General features: G+C 41.8%; 1 protein-coding gene across 1 annotated transcript in view; it reads right to left on the bottom strand.

Moving 5' to 3' along the window:
• The window catches only part of CFAP92 (cilia and flagella associated protein 92 (putative)), a 62578-nt gene that overhangs the window by 17245 nt on the left and 21067 nt on the right, over positions 1-24266 (bottom strand). The window contains exons 9-11 of the mRNA XM_064591456.1: positions 12486-13390; positions 4443-4637; positions 2141-2438 (exon numbers count right to left, since the gene is read on the bottom strand). Of these exons, the coding sequence (XP_064447526.1) occupies positions 2141-2438; positions 4443-4637; positions 12486-13390 (1398 nt within the window). The remainder of the gene's footprint in view (positions 1-2140; positions 2439-4442; positions 4638-12485; positions 13391-24266) is intronic.

The raw sequence follows: 24266 nt of genomic DNA, 5'->3' as shown, positions 1-24266 counted from the left end.
GTACCTATTACACTTTACAGAATATGGCCAAGGATATATACAGAGGAAATTTGTAGCCTTTCTTATTAAACAAGAAAAAATAAAAAGAAGGAAATAGTCAACTCAAGAAGCTAGAAAGGTAGGGGCGCCTGAGTTGCTCTGTCAGTTAAGCATCTGCCTTCGGCTCAGGTCATGATCCCGGGGTCCTGGAATCAAGCCCCGCATCAGGCTCCCTGCTCAGTAGGGAGTGTGCTTCTTCCTCTTCCTGTGCCCCTGCCCCCATCCCCCGCCCCTGCTCATGGTCTCTCTCAAATAAATAAATAAAATCTTTTAAAAAAAGAGAAGCTAGAAAGGTGCAGCCACTGTGAAAGACAATATGGAAGTACCTCAAAAAATTAAAAATAGAACTACCATATGATCTAGTAATTCCACTACTGGGTATTTACTCAAAGAAAATGAAAACACCAGGGATGCCTGGGTGACTCAGTTGGTTAAGCGTCCAGGGTCCTGGGCTCGAGCCCCACGTCAGGCTCCCTGCTCAGTGGGGAGCCTGCTTCTCCCTCTCCCACTCCCCCTGCTTGTGTTCCCTCTCTCGCTGTGTCTGTCTCTGTCAAATAAATACATAAAATCTTAAAAAAAAAAAAAGATGAAAACACTAATTTGAAAAGATAATATGCACCTCTATGTTTATAGCAGCATAATTTACAACAGCCAAGATACGGAAGCAGCCCAAGTGTCCATCGACTGATGAATGGATAAAGGAAATGTGGTGTGTGTGTGTGTGTGTGTGTATATGTATGTATATGTATATATATGGAATATTACTCAGCCATAAAAAAGAATGAGATCTTGCCATTTGCAATGAGGTGGATGGACCTAGAGGGTGTTACGCTAAGTGAAATTAGTCAGAGAAAGACAAATACCATATGATTTCACTTATATGTGGGATCTAAAAAATAAAAATGAACAACAACAAAAACAAATAGACTCTTAAATACAGAGAACTTGTAGTTGCCAAAGGGGAAGTGGGTGGGGGGATGGGTGAGATAGATAAAGGGCATTAAGAGGTACAAACCTGCAGTTAGAAAATAAGTCGCAGGGATTCAATATGGTCAACAATATTGTAATAATGTTGTATGGTGACTACACTTACTGTGATGAGCACTGAGTAATGTATAGAATCATCTAATCACTATGTTGCACACCTGTAACTGACATAACATTGTATGCCAATTATACTTCAATAATAAAAAAAATTTAGGGGCGCCTGGGTGGCTCAGTTGGTTAAGCGACTGCCTTCGGCTCAGGTCATGATCCCGGAGTCCCTGGATCGAGTCCCGCATCGGGCTCCCTGCTCGGCAGGGAGTCTGCTTCGTCCTCTGACCCTATCCCCTCTTATGTGTTCTCTCTCTCTCATTCTCTCTCTCTCAAATAAATAAATAAAATCTTTAAAAAAAAATTTTAAAGAAGCTAGAAAAAAGGAAAAAAAATACAGTTTTAAAATATTATAAAAAATAAAAGCTAAAGTTAATTAGAAAATAGAAAAACAGAAAAAGCAGATTGACAGATCCAAGAACTGGTTCTTTTGTAAAAACCTGAACACTAATGGGGAAAAAGCCTCTTCACTGGTTTTCATAAACAATATACACTTTGAAAGCTTTCAAACTTCTGAGAGACTTTCTTTTTCCTAGAGATTGGGGTGGGGGCGCTGCACAGAGCCCCTGGATGGACAACTTGAAGTCGCAGCTTTTCGGTTGGTGTGGAATGAGGGAGGCTCTCCCCGGCCATTCAGGCCACAGAGTGCACCCAGCCTTCTTACACCTCAGCAGCTCCTTAGCTCCTATTCTGTTCTTCTTACACATTTAACACACCAGACACACACGCGCACACACACACCCCAGTTCTTCCTTTAAGATGAACTCTGGGGCCAAGGTAAAGAGCGTTCTTTTCACTTGCAGGGAGGATGGGGCCCTGAGGGCTGGAGTGCACGCGTCTGACCGGCTCAGCCCCGCAGCCTGTACTCCCGCCCACCCCGCCCAGGGTCCCAGGAGAGCAGATTCAGGCACCAGTTATCTAGCCTGTATCTCCCCGCCAGTGACTGGACAGCCCCACGTGGAGCCAAGGCCTGGGACCCCTGACCTGGGGAGGAGAGAGCACCCACCTGGATCAGGCTGGGCTCCCGGCCTTTGTCAGTTAGCACCATGGTGTTCCGCCCCTGCAGGTACTTGTCCCTGTGGGCTTGGATCTCGTAAGCGAGGGTGGATTTCCGACTTAGGAAGCGCTCAAGACAGGGGGCCGGCTGAGATGGCAAGACCATCACTTTTCCATCTGTGAGATCGTCTTGTGAGATGGGCAGCCCCAGCTCTTGGCTCAAGTCCTTGACCATGGTGGAGGACGGCAGCAGGTCTCTGGTGATCACCTCCCTGAGCTTGGTGCAGTGATGGCAGATGCTGTAGATCCTGCAAGGCAGAGGGCCACCCACATGGCCTCACCTACCTTTCAAGATCCATCAAACCAGTCCCGTCTTCCAAGAGAACATGAAGCTCAGGGGCTGTTTAGCTCATCCCAGGTCACAGAACTCAGAGATGCAAAGCTTCGATTCCACCTGGACGAGCCCACAAAAGAGAATGCCTCCTTTTTGCTCTCCTCCCAGCCCCCAGAAGCTAATGGCTTCCCACAGTCCACTCTGATTATTTTTCTGCTACTGTGGCCTTATTCCATGCCTGTCACCAACCCACACCCCACCAGGGAGCAGCCCAACCAGCTAGCCATCAGGGGTGTAGATCTCCCGCCACAGGAAGAGGGCACTGTACACTCAGCCTCGTATCTCAGCAAAGCACAAGGAATGAGCGGTCACCCTCCCACCCCTGCCCTGAGAGTCCTCCTCGCTGCCCTCTCCCAGGGGCCCGCTGTGCTGTGGGCACTTGGTTCACGCGGACGCTCTGCAGAATCCATGTCAGGAGCTGTTATTTGCTGCTCAGTGTCTCTGGCACTTCTGAGGTCCAGTGTGAGGCGCATGCCTGAGGACAGTCTCTGCCTTTCACCAGCTGAGGTCCCTGGCCCACCCCTTGGCCTTTCAGATGCGAATAAAGCCATGATGAATGTGCAGCTACCTGGGATGCTGTGAATGCTTAATAAATAGCAGTTTTCTTCCCTTTCCCTAAGGCAGGGCAGGGCCCAGCGTCCCCTCACTGACCGCCGAGGCTCTGGACACCCAAATGCTCCAGCACCTCCCCAGCACGAGCCTGCTGAGGCCCACTGCACCGTCCACCCTTCTTGACTTGCAGCTTCAGCCTGCCGTTGTGTGGTTCGCAACCCACACCTGCCTGGCCCCTCAGGCAGAGCTGCAGGTGGAGAGGTGGGGGATAATAGGACTAAGTCCCCTCTCTCCGCATCACTCGGCTCTCTCCCTTCCTCTCTCTCCTGGCTCCACCCTCTCCTTTATTAATACATTTGATAAGCTGGGAGCCAACTCTCAGCCAGGGCTGTTGCTGGCTTTAAAGCCTAAAGAGATGGTTTGCACCCCCAGCCGCAGACTACAGCGAGTGGACTGTCTACCCGATGAAGGCCTGCTCACTGCCGCTCAAGGTCAGCCCTTCGTGACTTCCTGAAAAAACCAGCTACTGTCCTTCAGTGCCCCCACAAAGCCCAGCACAGGCTGGCCATGGTCCCAGGGGTCCCACTGCACTACACTTTGTCAGTCTCCACTCCAAACTGGGGGTGCCTCGCTCAGCCCTCCTGCTCCCTACGTGAATGGAGAAGGCCCTCCCAGAGCATGAGCCATGCTCAATCCAGCAGGAGGAGTTCACGGCTTCACAGGGTCACCAGCAGAAGGCCTGGGGGCAGGGCAGGGGGGGAGGTCCCCAGTACTAGAGTAGAAGGAACAGCACAGGTAAAGGCAGGCACACAGTGGAAGATCTAGATCTTTGGAGGATACCTTTCTGCACAGGAGGTTAGGGAAGAAGCAAAGAAAAGCAAACATTCAGTTGGTAGAGAAAACTGTTGCAGGCCTGGTGGATCTGGTTCTGGTCCTCCTCACTCACTGCTCAGGCTGTTCCAGGCTATTCCCCAAGAACAGCAGAGAGCTTCGTGTGACCTGTGTTGGAGTAAATTGCCCTTCTTTCCCCAGTGTTTCCAAAACCCCCCTGGGAGAGTGTGTGGAATAGTCACTGGGAATGACACAGGCTCAGGGTCCCTTGGAACTGAATTCCACTCCTGGCTCGGCTCCTTTGGGCATAAAGAATAATAAAAACTGGGGCACCTGGGTGGCTCAGTCGTTAAGCGTCATGGTCCCAGGGTCCTGGGATCGAGCCCCGCATCGGGCTCCCTGCTCCGCGGGGAGCCTGCTTCTCCCTCTGCCTCTGCCCCTGGCCCCTGGAGGGGCTCCTGCACCACCCCAGGGCACCCCCCACCATGGGCACCCCCAGGGAGGTGGCCTTCACCCCCGTGGCAGCCTGGTGCACCTGGTCAGGGCCTGGAAGGCCTTCTGTAGAACGCTGTTGCGGATGCAGAGTGCCGAGCACTTCATGAGCTGTGACAGCGGCTTGAAGAGGTGCACTTGGTATAGGATGGTCTCCAGGTCGGCGTAGAGGCGGTGGTGGAACCGCAGCGCCGAGTTGTAGAGCACCTTGGAACTGCCCTGTTCTGCTTTGGTGACTCTGCAAGGAGGCCACAGGGCAAGGCTTTAGCGCTGCTCTGCGGCCTCCTGGAACGCTCCACGGTTTTGCCCTTTGGCAGAACTTTTTGCTTTTCCTTTTTCTTTCTCTTTTTGCTTGTTTAAAAACACATGAACAAAAGGAGTGCATTAATAATAGATCATCTGAAAAAAATAATAAAACAGCTGATAGATGATCTTTCCAAACCTTGGCAGTGAAAATGCTGAACACTGCCTCATTTTCCTCTCGCCCTGCCCCCGCTCCCATTCTCCGTCCCTGCTCACACCTGGCTCGCTGGCATTCCCGGCCTGGCAGAGTTTCTAAGCACATCCTGCTACGCCACCCCCCTGTGTTGGTACTTGCTGCTCCTGCCCCTGGTGGAAACTGAGGGAAGGCAGCAGAGACACTGCCTATCCCCTCGGTGACTCTGTGTTTGGTCATGGGGTTTCCCCTTTGGTGAAGTACCTGTTCAAGTCTTTTGCCCACTCTTCCCTTGGCCTGTTTTCATTTTCTTATTGATTCATGGGTGTTTTTACATTCAGGATACCAGCTCCACACACTGCAAATAATTTTTTTCTCAGTCTGTCTTTTCATAATTTTTATGATCTCTTTTGATGAACAGAATTTATTCACTTTAACGTAGCCAGATCCAGCATCTTTTTCCTTTATCCTGTACTTCTGTCTTGTTCAAGAAATCTTTCTTTATCCTACTCATCTAAAAGCTTTCTCATTTTGCTTTTCGGAAGTGGATTTTTCTTTTCTGGTGAACTCTGAATAAGATCAGGTAATTGTGGCCTAGTCGACTGCACTGTGTCCATCAATAAGGCATTCTATTTTTGTCAGATGTCGCCATTGGAGGAAATTAGGTACTGGGTGCATGGAACTACTCTATATCATTTTTGCAACTGATTGTGAATCTATAATTATTCCAAATGGGTTTTAATCTATCTGGAATTTATTTTTGTGAATTGTGTGAACCAGCAAATTAGGAAACTCTCAGTGAATTAGGAACAGAGTGGAACTTCCTCAAATTGATAAAGGACATCTACAAAAAACCTACACCTAACATCATATTTGTGATGCGGAAAGACTAATATCTTCCATCAAAGATCAGAAACAAGACAAGGATGTCACAACTCTTATATGTATAACAGTACTGCAGGTCCTCTCCATCACACAAAGGAAATACAGATTGGAAAGGAAGACACTGAAGATGACACAAACAAATGGAAAGACACTCCATGCTCATGGACTGGAAGAACAAATACTGTGAAGATGTCAATGCTACCTAGAGCAATCCACACATTCAATGCAATCCCCATCAAAATACCAATAGCATTTTTCACAGAGCTAGAACAAACAATCCTAAAATTTGTATGGAACCACCAATCTTGAAAAGAAAAACAAAACTGGAGGTATCACAATTCCAGATTCCAAGTTACACTACAGAGCTGTAGTCATCAAAACAGTATGGCACTGGCACAAACACAGACTCACAGATCAATGGAGCACAATGAAGAGCCCAGAAATAAATGTAGGATTAACATGTCAATTAATGCATGACAAAGGAGGCAAGAATATTCAATGGGAAAACAGTCTCTTCAACAACTGGTGCTGGGAAAACTGGACAGCTACATGCACAGAATGAAACTGAACCACTTTCTTACACCAAACACCAACTCAAATGGATTAAAGACCTAAATAAAACCATAAAACTCCTAGATGAAAACGCAGGCAATAAGCTCTTTGACATTGGTCTAAGTAATATTTTTTTGGTTATGTCTCCTCAGGCGAGGGCAACAAAAGCAAAAATAAACAAATGTAACTACATCACACTAAAAAGCTTTTGCACAGTGAAGGAAATGAACAAAAAGAATAGGTGACCTATTGAATGGGAGAAGCTACTTGCAAACAATATACCTACTAAGGGATTGATATCCACAATATATAAAGAACTCATATGACTCAATAACAAAAACAAAAAAACAAACAACCCAATTAAAAAATGGGCAGAGCAGCTAAATAGAAGCTGATGGCCAACAGACACAATGAAAAGACCTCAACATCCCTGAACATCAGGGAAATGCAAATCACAACCGCAATGGGATACCACCTCACACCTGTCAGATGACTATTATCAAAAACACAAGAAATAACAAGTGTTGGTGACGGAGGATGTGGAGAAAAGGGAACTCTTGTGCACTACGAGTGGGAATGCAAACTGGTGCAGCCACTGTGGAAAACAGCATAGAGATTCCTCAAAATTTAAAAACAGAACTACTTTATCATCCAGCAATTCCACTACTGGGTATTCGGCCAAAAGAAAATGAAAACACTAATTCAAAAAGATACGTGCACCACTATGTTCATTGCAGCATTATTGCAATAACCAGGATATAGAAGCAATCTAAGTGTCCATCAATAGGTGAATGGATAAAGATGTGGGGGGGGGTGCGTATGTAATGGAATATTACTCAGCCATATAAAAGAATGAGATCTTGCCATTTGCAACAACATGAATGAACCTAAAGGGTATTATTCTCAGTGAAATAAGTCAGACAGAGATAGACAAATACTGTATGATTTCACTTACATGTAAAATCTAAAAACCAGCACAAACAAACAAAACAAAAAACATTCCACAGGTATAGAGATCAAATTGGTAGCTGCTGGGGCTGGGAGTGGGGGAGGAATGGGTGAAACAGGTGATGGGGATTAAGAGGTACAAACTTCCAGTTTTAAAATAAATAAGTCACAGGGTGCCTGGGTGGCTCAGTTGGTTAAGTGACTGCCTTTGGCTCAGGTCATGATCCCAGCATCCTGGGATCAAGTCCCACATCAGGCTCCCCACTCTGCAGGGAGCCTGCTTCTCCCTCTCCCACTCCCCCTGCTTGTGTTCCCTCTCTCGCTGTGTCTCTCTCTGTCAAATAAATGAATAAAATCTTAAATAAATAAATAAATAAATAAATAAATAAATAAATAAATAAATAAATAAGTAAGTAAGTAAGTCACAGGGATGTAATGTGCAGCATAGGGAATAGTCAATAATATTATAATAACTTTGTATAGTGATGGATGGTAACTGGATTTACCGTGGTGATCATTTTGCAATGTATAAAAATATCAAATCACTGTCTTGTACACCTGAAACTAATACAATATTGTAAATCAATTATAATCCAATTAAAAAGAAAAGAAAACATGTCCACCCAAAAACCTGTAAATTATTGTTCACAGTAGCTTCATTTGTAATAATCTAACCAAAATGTCCCTCAACAGATGGATGGTGAAACCGTGGCACATCCATTCCATGAAACACTACCCAGCAACAAAAGGGAGCAAACTATGGATACATGCAAGAATGTGCATCTCTAGCACTTTATGCTGAGTGGAAAAAAACAATCTTCTAAGGTCATCCACTATATGATTCCACTAATATGTAAGATCACATACAGAGGAAAAAATTAAGGAGATGGAAAACAAGATAGTTAAAGAGGGTGGGCATGGCTATGAACACACAGCATGAGCGAGCTCTCTGTGATCTTCATTATAGTAGTGGTCACACAAATTTGTATGTGATAAACTGGTACAAACAACCCACACATTGTATTGACATTGGTCTCCTGGCTTAGATATTGCACTATAGTTAAGTAAGATGTAACCGATGTGGGGAAATGGTATGTGGGATCTCTGTAATAGTCTTTAAACTTCCTATGAATGTATAATTCTTTCAAAAGTTGAAAATGTACACAGATTTTTAATGCAGCTGGAATTGACTTCTGTGAATGGTTTGATGTAGGAAATTATTTTCCTTTTTTCTATGGACAAACAATTTTGCCAACACCATTTTTTGAAAAGTTTCTCCTTTCCTCACAGATTTTTTTTTGTCTGCTAGAGGTATTTTTCAATTGAGATTTAATTCAGGTGCCATATAATTCATCCATTTAATGGGTGTAATTCAATCATTTTTAGTCTATTCACAGATACATGCAACCATCTTCACAATTTTCAAGCTTTCTTATCACCTAAGAAAGAAACCTGTACCCACTACCTATCACCCCCTATACTCTCACCCCTTGACCCACAGCCCTAAGTATTCACTGATCCTCTTTCTGTCTCTATGGGTTTGCCTATTTTGGACATTTCATATAAATGACTCAACCAATATGTGGTCTTCTGTGACTGGCTCCTTTCACTTCGCTTCATGTTTTCAAGGGTTATCCATGTTGTAGTGTGAGTCAGTATTTCACTACTTTTTATGTCCAAATGATAGTTCATTGTATTTCTATGTCACATTTTGCTTAGCCATTCATCAGTTAATGGACATTTGGATTGTTTCCATCTAATGGCTATTATAGTGCTCTTATAAACAGTTATATACTATTTAGTGTGGACATATGTTCTGTTATCTTGGGCATTTACCTAGAAGGGGGACTGCTGGGTCATACAGTAACTCTTTTTAGTCATTTGAGGAACTGCCAGACTGTTTTCCAAAGTGACTTTACCATCTAATTCATCTAATTCTTACCAGCAGTGAATGACAATTCTGATTTCTCCACATCCTTGTCAACACTTGCTATTATTGGACATGTTTAATTCCAGCCAAACTGGTCTGTGTGAAGTGGTATCAAATCATCTAAATTCACCCTTTTAATGTGTACAATTCAATGGTTTTAGTATATTCATTTGCTGATCTTGCAATGTCACACGTCATATGTCAAGCGACTGCTTACATGTAGGTCTGTATTTGGATTTTCTATTATATTCCATATGTCTGCTTATCTATCCCTGATCCAATAAATTGTCTTAATCACTAGAGTTTTATAAGAAGCCTTGATACCTTGTAGAACAAGTTCTCCCATCTTGTTCTTATTCAAGAGTGTTTTTTTTTTTTTACATGATGATGTAAATTTTTAAATCAGTTTTTCAAGCTCCATACTTTTAAAATTGGGATTGCTTTGAATCGATATATCTGGTTTGCGGGTAACTGACACCTCTATAATACTGAGTGTTCGATTCCATGAACATGGTAGGTCTCTTCACTTATTTAGGTTTCTTTAATGTTTTTAAAGGTTCTATAATATGCATGATAGAGATATTCTAATCCTTTCTGTTGAATTTATTCATGTGAATTTCATATTTTTATACTTTAAAAGCATTAACTTTTTTAAAAAATAATTTTTTGTATGTAGATGGTAGTCAGAAATTCAATAGATTTTTACATTAATGTTTGTATCCAGAAACCTCATTAAACTATCCTATCTGAAAATGTTTTTTATATTCTTGGAATTTCTTATATTTAAACTTATTGACAGTTTAAAACACTTATTTCAATGTCTGTAACATCTATCATTAATTTTCAGCCTTTCTTCTTTTCTAATATAAGCATTTGAGTCTATAAAGTTTCCTCTAACACTTTAACATCACCCCACAAATTTAGATATTATACTATTTTCATTATTGTTCAATTCAATAATGTCTAATTTCTATTACAGTTTCGCTTTTGACCCATGGCTTATTTGGAGGTATTTGTTAATTTCCAAGCATGTGAAATTTTTTTCCTGGTTAATGATTTTTTATTTGTAGTTTAACTGAACTGGGGCCAGTGAACATATTTTATATTATTTCTTCTACTGGGACAAAATTGTTCATGGAGATATAATTCACATACCATACCCCCTGACTTAGCCAAACTGCCAAGTTTGAGGTCATAGTTCCCCAAACTGCCCTGACTTCTGATACCAACTGAAGTTCAAGGGGTTCCTAATACCACCCTCAGGCTCATCAATTTGCTACAAGAACTCACAGAATTCATTGCAAGCTGTTATACTCACACTCACAGCTTATTACAGGGAAAGGATACAGATTAAAATCAGCCAGAGGAAGACACACATAGGGCAGAGTCTAGGATGGTTCTGAACACCAAGTTTCCATTGCTCTTTCTTCATGGAATCAGGATGCGTTGCCCTTGTAACATTGCTGAGGGACAATATGCACAGAGAAGTTCCCCTGAGCCTTGGTATATAGAGTTCTTATTTGGGCTCCATTACAGAGGCATGACTGACTAATTGCTTGACTGCCCACATGGCAATCTCAATCTCCAGATCAACTGACACTGCAAGACCAAAGCCCTAACCCAAAATCACACTGGTGGTCTTTCTGGCATGGCCAACCTCTATCCTATGACTGTCAGGTGCGGTGGTCCCATCCTATCCTAAGTTCTGGTGTAGTCATCCCCCAACCTAAGCAAAGGCACTCCTATTAGGTATGACATATATCACCTCCCAGAAGCCAAAAACAAAGGCCAGACCTTTTGGGCAAGGCAGGATTCTTTACTGCATACCCTTTTTAGTTGTAATTCACCCTTTTTAATTGTACAATTCAGTGGTTTTTAATATATTAACAATATTGTGCAATCATAAATACCAATTCTAGAAAATTTTCATCACCCCAAGAAGAAACTGTACCCATTAACTTCTTCGTCCCTCCCCTGAGACCTTGGGAACCACTAATCTTCTATCTCTGTAGATTTGACTATTCTAGACATTTCACATAAACAGAATCATACAACATGTGGCCTTTTATGTCTGGCATCTTTTACTCAGTATGTTTTCAAGGTTCATCCATGTTGAAGTGTGTATAACAGTACTTCATTCGTTTTTCATGGCTGAATATTATTCTATTATATGGACATATCACATTTTGTTCATTGGTTAATGGACAGTTGAGTTGTTTCCACTTTTTTGACTATTATAAATAATGCTGCTGTGAACATTCACATACAAGTTTTTTGTGTGGACCTGTTTTCAGTTCTCTTAGGCAGGTAACTAGACACAATGCCAGCTTCTCCACAGTGCCTCTCGGCTTACCAACACATCAAGACAGGTCCCCACAGGGCTGCTCTCCCCTCCTGGATGAATGGACTCAACCTCAGGACTACCTGCTGTTGTCAGCATCTGGGTCCTGAGGCATCTGAACTCCAAAGACAGAGAGGGGGAGTTCCCAGACTAAAAAAGGGAGGTCCTGGGGCACCTGGGTGGTTCAGTCGGGTAAGCGTCTGACTTTGGCTCAGGTCATGATCTCAGGGTCCTGGGATTGAGCCCCATGTTTGACTCTGCACTCAGCAGGAAGTCTGTTTCTCCCTCTCCCTCTGCTCCTCCCCCACAACTTGTTCTCTCACTCTCTCTCAAATAAGTAAAATCTAAAAAATAAAAATAAAGAAAAGAGGTCCTTTAAACCCAAACTAGGATACTTGCAAATAACAAAAGGAAAAGAGAATTGTCATGAAGCCAAAACTAAAGAATGGAAGGACCATAAGGGGCCACCTGCTCCAGCCCAGAATCTGAAACTTTAATTGTCTCTACAATATTCCCATTTAACAGTCATCAGGTGCTCCTGAAGATCATCAGGGAAGGGGAACTTTCTGCAGCCTAGGCAGCTTCTCCAGCCTCAAAATAATCAGATAGGTCTCCTTAGACCTGGTGGAAATCTATTCCTCTGTGGTATCCATCTTAGGGCCATACAGAACTTTCTTCTCCCTGTTAGCCAAGTAGGCCCCTCAGAAGTCTGAAGGGAGGGCCCATTTTCCTGAACCACCCTCTCTTCTACGTGCCCCTAAAGTCTTCCCTTCATCTAAAGGCAAGCAATTCCTCCTGGGATCAAGGCCAATTATGGAGCCCTGTGAAGTGCTCTATAATAAACCCCGAGAGGAACTGGATCAACGTTTCTTTCTCTCATCCTTAAGATGAGGACACTAAACCTGAACCTGGCTTCAAAAGATTTCCCCACTCCACTCACTCAGCATCCCGACATCATGACTTTTACGCGAAACACAAAAAACCACACACCCACCGGCTTTGATGGCTGTCCCATAACCGCTTCAAGCCTTGGTCAGCTAAACCCTCCAGAATGAGAAGGTGGATCTTCCCATCCAGCAGGTGGAAGCCAGTGAGCACATCCAGGTCCTGCCTTTCCTGGATCTTCACCCGCATCTTAAAGGCCGACAGGATCTGCTGAATGTCCCTGATAGGGTACGCCTCCAGATCAAGGGCCTTGGCATTGATCATGGTGATGTCCTGCAGCAGGTCATGGAAGAGGGAGATCTTCTTGGAGTCAAACACGAAAATGATACGGCCAAACTGGGTGCCTGTAAATTCTGGGTCAGGGGCTTCAGCTCTGGCCCGCAGTGGCACAGCAATGTCCACCCGCAGCTTGAGCACAGAGTTGGCCTCGAGGTAATTACCCATTGGCATTGGGTTGTGCTGGAAGCCATCTGTGGGGACCCGAAATCCCACAACCTTCCTGCTTCTGCCATTCTGGCCACGGTGTGTGGGCCTGGGCTCACAGCTGTGGATGGGGACGACCAAGTTCAAGTACTTGTGGCCAAGGAGAAGGTCGGCAAAACTGACCTGGGCAACCCCATAAGGGTCCCATATTTTGTTGTGGGATTCAAAGGGGTTGCTCTCTGTCTCTTCCGGAGAGATGAGGGACTGGAGGTTGAGGTATGCATCCAAGGGGTCATCCCCAAACAAGGTGGGCTTCCGGAAATACTCCTCTAACTTGCGGTCCCTGTCATGAACTTGCACCACCATGGGGGGCCCCTCCAGATATTCCCTCAGGTCACTGGGCTGCATTGCCCCGAGAAAGATGACATTGATGTCCTGGAAGCGGATGTGGGTTCCATGGGGCCGCCCCTCTGTTCTGTGAACTGGAGTCTTAAAGAACTGGTACTTGCAGTACACAGGGATGCACAGCCTCTAGGAGGGAATGAAATGACAACAGATCAACAGGCTGCAGTGGTGGTCACTCTGCCTCCCCTTTAAAGGTAGCCCACAGGGGGCTCAAATCCTAGTGCCACATTTGCCACCTGCAACCCCTGTGGCCTGGATTTCCTCACCCACAAAAGTACCAATGAAAGAGCCTGCTCTGCTAGGTCATCCCCAGGATTAAGTGACATACATGAAAGCACCAAGATGGTGGCTGACACAAGACAGGGGCTTAATAAGTATTAAGTCACTATTTCCTCCTCCCAAACTGAGTGCCATGAAGACAGGCCATGTGCATTTTGCACATCTGTATTTTTACTTCCAAGCCCAAAGCTAGGTGCAGATAAGTGGTTTTTAGAAAAGGTAATCCATATTTCCCAGACATCTGGAGAGTTGGCATAAGATCACCTTTGGCATATTAATAGGTATCTAAGCAGAAAGCTACAACAAGGTGAAGAAGGGCTCAGAGGTCTGGGGTTTAACAGGGCATGGAAAATGAGATGCAAAGGAGGGACAGAAAACAGGGTATCTTGCATATTTTAATCTTGATGCTAAAATTTTATAATCAAAAGTTAACCCTTATGCAAGTTTGTGATCTGAATTCATACTCCAAGTGTACTATTTATTTTACACGGAAACTTTTAAATAATCCTGGGTTGGTATGCTCCCAGGTACCTGGTGAAGTTATCAAAAAACCTTCTAGAGGGGCGCCTGGGTGGCTCAGTCGTTAAGCGTCTGCCTTCAGCTCAGGTCATGATCCCAGGGTCCTGGGATCGAGCCCTGCATTGGGCTCCCTGCTCAGCGGGAAGCCTGTCTCTCCCTCTCTCCCACTCCCCCTGCTTGTGTTCCCTCTCTTGCTATCTCTCTGTCAAATAAATAAATTAAATAAATTAATAAATAAAATCTTAAAAAAAAAACAAAAAACCCTTCTAGAGAAATCTACTTTCAACCTAGGCCTCAAAGAATCCCCATGGAGAAAGTTCAATTAAATGTGTAACCACAGTAAAAATTACAAAATACCTAAGGTAAAAGGTACTACTAGCAAAATTGGTTGCACAATGGCATAAGATATTAGAATGATCAGATACATAAACTAAATATATTTGTTTAGTTATGTGTATAAAAAGGAACATCATCAAAGTCAAATCTATTGTATTTCTATTTACTAGCAATGAATAATTTAAAAATATCACCTACAATAGCATAAAAACATAAAATGCTTGAAAGAAATGCAATGAAAAATGTGTAAGACCTGTACACTGAAAAGAACAAAATAGTGCAGAGAGATATTAAAGAAAATCTAAATAGAGAAATATAAATTTTCATGGATAGGAAAATGCAATTAATTCTAGATGAATCATAGACCTAAATATAAAGCTAAAATTATACATCTTCAAGAAGAAGACATAGGAGAGAATCTTCATGAACATGGGAAAATATTTCCTTGACAGGACACAAAAAACACTATAACAGCCAAAGCTGATAAAATGGGCTTTACAAATAAAGTCAAGCCCTAGACTGGCATAAAATATGTACAATACATATATATCTAACAAAGGACTTGTATACAGAGTATAAAAAGAACATTCATAAAACAATAGTAAAAGAGAAAAAATTAAGAATGGTAAAAGATGAACTTTAAAATTTGGTTAAGTGGAATAAGCACACCCCACCCTGAATCTCCCAGTGAATGCAACCAGAAACCATAGACAGAATGTGTGGAGCAGCTATCAGAGGCCCCTGAAAAGTAAAAGGTAATGGGATAATGGGGAATGGAAACCAAACTCAAAGTACAACCAACGTAGCTATGAGTTTCCTGGGTTTATTTTCCTCCTGTATGTCACAGACTGGACTCAGAAGGAAGCCTGAATCCCAGAATTGTGCAGCAGGCATGGACAGTCAGAGCTCTAAGCGAAGCCCTCTCTTTCTGTTCTAAGGAATGGGAGGAAGGACCCCCATAGGATAGAAAGAGTGGGAGTTTGGAGGGATCTAGGTTGTTTTTCTCTCCTGGCCCTGCCCTCATGCAAGTTCAAGTTCCAAAGCTACACTCTGATGGCAGTGGCAGCAGCTGGGCAGGGACCTAAAAATCTGAGAGAGGGAAATCCTTTTTGACCAGAGGAACTGTGATACAAAAAGTACGTGGTAAACCCTCAATATTGTTTTTACTCTACATATCTTCCCACCACCTGTCCTCAGAGGCAGACTGAGTCCAAGGAAGGGCATGTCAGAGTGGAAACACTAAAGGTACACCTTTCAAGCCAGCAGACCAGGAAGAGGATTCCTTAGGACCTGGAGAGTGTAGAAAGGGGGGAAATCAAGAAAGGGGTTCCATAAAGTTATGTGTAAACTTGGGCTTATCCCTGAACTGTGCATGTGTGGATCTGGCCTTAAGCAGCATACCAGGGGTTTTGAGAACTGAACTACAGAGACCATGGCACAGGTCTGACTGGCCCCTGAATACTGCACATGCAGGACAGACTTGGATTTCACTACAAAATCTTTGAAAACTGAACTGGCCTTAAAACCACAGCCACAGAAGGTAAATTGGAAATTACAGCTTGACCCTAAGGTTACTGTCTAATAAAACAAAAAGCCAACATTCTCCATAGGATTTAAACAAGACCCAGGGTCTCACAACATAATATTTAAAATGTCTAACATATAATTCAAAATTACTTGACATACAAAGAAGCGGGAATGCTGACTAATTATCAAGGGGAGAGACAACAAACAGATGCAAACTCTGAGATGACTTGAATACTGGAATTATCTGATGAAAACTTTAAGACAATTATAAACATTCTCCAAGTAGCTGCAAACATTCTTGAAACAAATGGAAGGTAGCCAGTCTCAGCAAATGGAAACTATAATGAAGAACCAAATGGAAATTTTATAAATGAAAAATATAATACCTAAAATTAAAAATTCACTGGATGATCCAAAGAACAAAATGGAGATGGCAGAGGAATGAATAAGTAGTGAACTTGAGTACAGATCAATATAAAGTATGCAATCTAAGTGGCGCCTGGGTAGCACAGTTGGTTAAGTTTCTGACTCTTGGTTTCAGCTCAGATCGTGATGTCAGGGTCATGAGATCGAGCCCCATGTTGGGCTCTGCACTCAGTACGGAGTCTGCTAGGGATGCTCTCTCCCTCTGCCTTTACCCCCACCCCCCAACACACACACACTCTCTACCTCTCTCTCTAAAATAAATAAATCTTTTTTTAAAATAAAGTATGCAATCTGAACACAGAGAGAAAAAAGATTGAAAAGTAAAAGTAAACTGAGCCTCAGGGACTTGTGGGACAATATCAAAAGGTCTAACATTTGTATCATCAGAGTTCCAGAAGAAGAAAAGAAATGTGTAGAAAAGATATTTGAGGAGGCTGGGAAGATGGCAGAATAGGAGGACCCTAAGCGTGCCTCTTCCCATGGATACAACTAGATAACACTCACTTCAGTGTAAATAGCTCAGAAAACGATCTGAAGGTGGACAGAACTCCAAAACTAAAGATAGAGAAGAGACCACATCAAAGAAGGTAAGAAGGAGAAAGACAGAGTTGGGGAGCAAGATGGACTGTGGCCATCTGTGGTGCAGAAGGAGCCAGTGGTGCAGAGAAGAGTAAAAAATGGACTTGCATACTTGCCCACAAGGGGAAGACAAATCCCCATAACATTTGGCACTGAAAGCAAGGGGGGCCAAATTTCATGAGTTCTTACAACCAGTGGAACTTAAAGCCTGGAATTTTAAAAATCAGCAGGCTCAGTCCTGGGGGAGCCTGGAAGGCATTAGGAAGAAGAGTCCTTGCCCTTAAAGAGACAGCATGACAAACAACCCATGCAGATATAGCCTAGAAGCAGCAGTTTAAAAAAATGCCATGGCGGGGGGAGGGGGGGGACAAGGATGAGAGTCAGAGTGATTTACTCATCCGAGAGCATGGCCCAGAGAGGCAGGGATCACTGGAAGACCTCTCCAGGAACAAAGGAGTTGGCAGGTGCCATTTCCTTCCCCTGCCCCCCAGCATAAACACGAGGCCATCTGTGGGAACCAGTGCACCCTTGACACTCACTATCTAACTTGCTTACACCAAGCCCTCTGCCCCACCCCCTGCACTTCAGCAGGTCCACCCTTCCCACTCATGCTTGCCTCAGTACCCACACTGCAGGGCCCCTACCCCAGAAAACTGGCACAAACTCCACCAACACCTCACCTCGTGACCTGGTATTTTGCTGGACCTCAGTTCCAGTGGCAGCAGCTGTGTCGGCAGATCTCATTTCAGAAGCAGCCAGTGTACACCTAGTTAAAATGCACTGCACCCCTGCTGGGAACCAAATACTGCCCATAACAGGCAAAGAGAGCCTCTGCAGACAACTGGACTGAAAAAAAGTGGGGGGGCAGGACTCAACAGCAAGGCATAGGCAGCACACACAGGAGACATTCCCTGGAAGCGCCAGGTCCTGGGCAACAGGGGACACCGCACTGCAGGGCACTACAGGACCTCTTCTTCATAAGGCTGTTACCTTCAAGAGCAGGAGAAGTAGCTGACTTTCCTAACACACAGAAACAGACACAGAGAGTTAGACAAAATGAGGAGACAAAGAAATATGTCCAAATTAAAGAATAGGACCAAACCACAGCAAGAGACCTAAGTGAAACAGATAAAAGTAATATGCCTGACAGAGAATTTAAAGTAATGATCATAAAGATACTCACTGGATTTGAGAAAATAGTGGAGGACATCAGTGAAATCCTTAACAATGAGATAAAAAAGAATCAATCAGAGATGAAGAACACAATAAATTAAATTTAAAATACATTTGACGGAATAAATAAAACGCTAGATGAAGCAGAGGAATGAATTAATGACCTGGAAGACAGTAATGGAAAGTAACCAAGATGAGCAAATGAGATGAAAAATACACAAATTGAGAATAGTCTTAGGGAACTCAGTGACTCCATAATAACATTCGCATTACAGGGATCCCAGAAGAAGAGAGAGAAAACGGGTCAGAAAATTTATTTGAAGAAATAATAGCTAAAAACTTCCCTAATCTGGAGAAGGAAACAGATATCCAGATCCAGGAGGCACAGAGTCACCCCCAAAAATCAACCCAAGGAGGTCCATACAAAGACACATAGTAATTAAAATGGCAAAAAGTAGCGATAAAGAAAAAAATTTTAAAGCAGCAAGAGAAAAAGAAGACAGTTACATACAAGGGAAACTCCACAAGGCTATTAGCAAATTTTTCAGCAGAAATTTTGCAGGCCAGAAGGGACTGGTAAGATATCTTCAAAGTGCTGAAAGGGAAAAATCTACAGCCAAGAACACTCTATCCAGCAAGGCTATCATTCAGAATAGAAGGACAAATAGAGTTTCTCAAACAAAAACTAAAGGAATTCATGACCACTGAATAAGCCCTGCAAGAAATAATAAAAGGAACTCTTTGAATGGAAAGAACACAAGTGAGTATGAAAAGTAAAAAACAAACAAACAAAAAAACCAGAGGATTAAAAATAAGCATTTCTGTAAATATCAGTCAAGGGATTCATAAAATAAAAGGATGTAAAATATGACACCATAGGGCACTAAAACATGGAGGGGAGTGGAGTAAAAAATGAGTTCAAACTTAAGCAACCATCAACTTAATATAAACTGCTATACAAACATATTGGTAACCACAAATCAAAACCATTAATAAATATGCAAAGAATAAAGAGAAAGAAACCCAAATATATCACTAAAGAAAATCATCAAACCATGAAAGAGAGAAAGACAAGAAAGAATCAGAGAAAATCTTCAGAAACAACCATAAAACAAGTAATAAAATAGCAATAAATACAGAACTATCAATACAAAAGTCTCATTGTAGACCTAAAGGCACCTGCAGATTGAAAGTAAGGGGGTGGAGAAACATCTATCATGCAAATGGATGTCAAAAGAAAGCTGAAGTAGCAGTACTTACATTGGATAAAATAGACTTTAAAACAAAGACTGTAACAAGAGGCAAAGAAGGGCACTATATAATCATAAAGGGGACAACCCAACAAGAAGATCTAACAGCTGTAGATATTTATGCACCCAACATAAGAGCACCCAAACACATAAAATAGTTAATAACAAGCATAAAGGAACTAATTGATAATAATGAATTAATAGTAGGGGGCTTTAACACTTCCACTTACATCAATGCAGAGATCATCTAAATAGAAAATCAACAAGGAAACAGTGGCTTTGAATGACACATTGTACCAGATGGATCTAACAGATACGTTCAGAACATTCCATACTAGGGGCACCTGGGTAGCTCAGTCAGTTAAGTGTCTGCCTTCAGCTCAGATCATGATTTAGGGTCCTGGAATCGAGCCCTACATTGGGCTCTCTGCTCAGTGGGGAGCATGCTTCTCCCTCTCCTGCTGCCCCTCAGCTCCAGCTTGTGCTCTCTCTCTCAAATGGATAAATAAAATCTTAAAAAAAAAAAAAAAGAACATTCCATCCTAAAACAGAATACACATTTTTTTTTTTCAAGTGCACATGAAACATTCTCCAGAATAGATCACATATTAGGCCACAAAATAAGACTCAACAAATTCAAGAACATCGAAATCATACCATGCATCTTTTCTGAACACAATGCTATGAAACTAGAAGTCAATTACAAGAAGAAATCTGGAAAGACCACAAACACATGGAGGTTAAATAACATGCTACTAAACATGAATGAGTCAACTGGGAAATAAAGAAGAAATAAAAAAGTACATGGAAACAAATGAAAACAAAAACACAAAGTTCAAAGCCTTTGTGACACAGCAAAAATTATTCTAGGGAGGATGTTTGTAGCAATACAGACCTACCTCAAGAAGTGAGAAAAATCTCAACTAAACAACCTAACCTTACACCTAAAGGAGCTACAAAAAGAACAACAAACAAAACTTAAAGCCAGCAGAAGGAAGGATATAATAAAGATTAGAGCAGAGAAAAAATGACATAGAAACTAAACAAAAAAACAATAAAACAGATCAATGAAACTGGTTCATCAACAATAATCAATAAAATTGATAAACCCCTAGCCAGACTTCTCAACAAAGAGAGAGAGAGGACCTAATTAAATAAAGTCATATATAAGAGAGGGGAGATAACCAATACCACAGAAATACAAACAAGTATAAGAGAATATTATGAAAACTATATGCCAACAAATTGGACAACCTAGAAGAAACGGATAAATTCCTAGAAACATATAACCTACCAAAACTGAATCAAGAAGAAATCGAAAATTTGAACAGACCAATTACCAGCAAAGAAACTGAGTCAGTAATCACAAAACTCCCAACAAACAAAAGTCCAGGACCATTTGCTTCACAGGAAAATTCTACCAGATATTTAAGAAGAGTTAATACCTATTCTTCTCAAACCATTTCAAAGAATAGAAAAGAAAGGAAAACTTCCAAATTCGTTCTATGAGGCCAGCATTACCCTTATACCAAAACCCAATAAAGATACCAGAGAAAAAGAGAACTATAGGGCATTATCTCTGATAAACATAGAATGCAAAATTCCTCAAAAAAATAATAGCAAACCGAATCCAACAATACATTAAAAAAATCATTCACCACAATCAAGTGGGATTTATTCCTGGGTTGCAAGGGTGGTTCAGTATTTGCAAATCAATCAATGTGATGCATCACAACAATAAGAGAAATGATAAGAACCATATGATCATTTTGATACAGAAAAATCATTTAACAAAGTACATTATTCATGAAAAAAAACCTCCACAAAGTAGGTTTACAGGGGACATACCTCAACATAATAAAGGCCGTATATGAAAAACCCATGGCTAATATCATTCTCAATGGTGAAAACCTGAGAGTCATTCCCCTAAGGTCAGGAAGAGACAAATATGTCCACTCTCATCACTTTTATTCAACATAGTCCTGGAAGTCCTAGCTACAGCAAACAGACAACAAAAAGAAATAAAAAGCATCGAAATCCATAAGGATGAAGTAAAACTTTCACTATCTGCAGAGGACATGATGCAATATATAGAAAACCTGGAAGACTCCACCCAAAAAACCCTGCTAGAACTGATAAACAAATTCGGTAAAGACGAAGGATACAAACCAATGTAAAGAAATCCACTGCATTTCCATACACTAATAATGAAGCAGCAGAAAGTGAAATTAAAAAACAGTCCCATTTACAATTACACCAAAAACAATAAAATATCTAAGAATAAACTTAACCAAAGAGATGAAAGACTTGTACTCTGAAAACTATAAAAACACTGATGAAGGAAATTCAAGATAAGATGACCCAAAGACATGCAAAGACATTCTATGCTCATGGATTGGAAGAACAAATACTGTTAAAATGTTTATACTATCCAAAAGAATCCACACATTTAATGCAATCCCTATCAAAATACCAACAGCATTTTTCACATAAGTAGAACAAACAATCCTAAAATTTGTATGGAACCAGAAAAGACCCCAAATAGCCAAAGCAATCTTGAAAAAGAAAAGCAAAGCGGGAGGCATCACAATTCCAGACTTCAAGTTATGCTACAAAACTGTAATAATCAAAACAGTATGGTACTGGCATAAAAATAGACACACAGATCAATAGAAGAGGATAGAAAACCCAGAGGTAAACCTACAACTATATGGTCAATCTTTGACAAAGCAGGAAAGAATATCCAATGGGAAAAAGACAGTCTCTTCAACCAATGGTGTTGGGAAAACTGGACAGCTACATGCAAAAGAATGAAACTGGATCACTTTCTTAGACCACACACAAAAATAAATCCAAAAATGGATTAAAGACCTAAATGTGAGTGATGAAACCATAAAAATCCTAGATGAGAACAAGGCAGTAACTGTTTTAACATTCGTTGTAGCAACTTTTTTCTAGATATGTCTCCTGAGGCAAGGGAAACAAAAGCAAAAATTAACTATTGGGACTACATTAAAAAAAACTTCTGCATGACGAAGGAAAACAATCAACAAAACTAAAAGGCAACCTGTGGAATGGGAGAAGATATTTGCAAATGATATAACTGATAAAATTATCCAAAATATATAAAGAACTTATACAACTCAACACCCCCCCCCCAATAATCCAGTTTAAAAATGGGCAGAAGACATGAACAGACATTTTTCCAAAGAAGACATACAGATAGCCAACAGATACAGAAAAGATGCTCATCACCACTTATCATTGGTGAAATGCAAATCAAAACTACAATGAGATATCACTTCCCACCTGTCAGAATGGCTAAAATCAGGGGCACCTGGGTGGCTCAGTCAGTTAAGTGTCTGACTCTTGATTTCGGTTCAGGTCATGATCTCAGGGTTGTGAGATTGAATCCCATGTCAGGCTCCACCTTGAACATGAACTCTGCTTAAGATTCTCTCTCCCTCTCCCTCTGCCCTTCCCCCCATGCTCGCGCACTCCCCCTCCCCCCCAAAAAGAATGACTAAAATAAAAAACATAAGAAACAACAGGAGTTAGTGAAGATGTGGAGAAAGAAGAACCCTCTTGCACTGTGGGTAGAATTTGCAAACTGGTGCAGCCATTCTGGAAAACAGCATAGAGTTTCCTCAAAAAGTTAACAATAGAACTACCCTATGATCCACCAAGTGCACTACTAGGTATTATCCAAAGAATTAAAAACAAAAACAAAAACTAATTCAAAGGGATACATACACTCTGATGTTTATAGCAGCATTATCTACAATAGCCAAATTATGGAAGCAGCCCAAGTGTCCACTGATGGATGGGTAAAGAAGATGTGGTATATATATACAATGGAATATTATTCAGCCATAAAAAATGAAATCTTGCCATTTGCAACAACATGGATAGAACTAGAGAGTATAATGCTAAGTGAAATAAGTCAGTCAGAGAAAGATAAATACCATATGATTTCACTCATATGTGGAATTTAAGAAACAAAACAAATGAGCAAAGGGAAAAAGAGAAAGAAAGACAACACAAGAAACAGACTCTTAACTTCCAAGAACAAACTGATGGTTCCTAAAGGGGAGGTGAGGGAGATGGGTGAAATAGGTAATAGGAATTAAGGAGTGCATGTGACATGATGAGCACCAGGTGATTAAAATAAAAACAAAAAATATCTATCTCTAGGGGCACCTGGCTGGCTCAGGTGGAGCATGCAACTCTTAATCTCGGGGTTGTAAGTTCAAGCTCCACATTAGGTGTAGAAATTACTTAAAAATAAAATATTTAAAAAATTTTTAAATGTATATCTACATCTCTATACCAACAGGCTTCCTGTTCTGGACCACAATGAAATAGACACACTCTTACCTATTTCTCCTGCTAAGTACAGATTCTTTAAACTCTGGGCTTTAGATGTAAAACAAACATAAGGAGACTCAGAAGGATGGAGAGAAGAAGGTTAAGGACTGTGGGACCTGAGGAACAACAAGTGATGAGTTCTCTGGGGTTTCTACTTGTCTCACATATTCTAGACTAGGTGCTGGAGAAGACAGAAACTCAGAAATGCTAATGGGAGTAGGTAGGAAAAATCCCAAAGTCTTCTCTCTCCAGCCAAAGAAACAAGAATGGGGCAGCTTAGTGAGCCAGAAAACTTTTAGGCTAGTAACTGCCCTACCCCAGGCAAGCACCATGAAGAAAACCAGGCCCACCCCACTCCCATAAGCAAAAGTCAAATGGGAAACCCAGATTTCCACCCTTGTCCGACTGTAACAATTCCCCTGACTTAGGTGTCATGAGAAAAGATCAAGTTGGGAGTCAAGGTTTTCACCCCTGCCCAGCAGTAACAAGGCATCGAGGGAGGCAGAGTGGAAGCCAAAATCTTTCCCCACCATCCAGCAGTAATG

Source organism: Mirounga angustirostris, unplaced genomic scaffold, assembly GCF_029215605.1.
Source record: "Mirounga angustirostris isolate CCGP_5_RB_7025 unplaced genomic scaffold, mMirAng1.0.hap1 SCAF_1, whole genome shotgun sequence".
Taxonomy (NCBI): domain Eukaryota; kingdom Metazoa; phylum Chordata; class Mammalia; order Carnivora; family Phocidae; genus Mirounga; species Mirounga angustirostris.
Note: the sequence above shows the minus strand (reverse complement) of the source record. Positions and strands in the feature narration are given on the sequence as shown.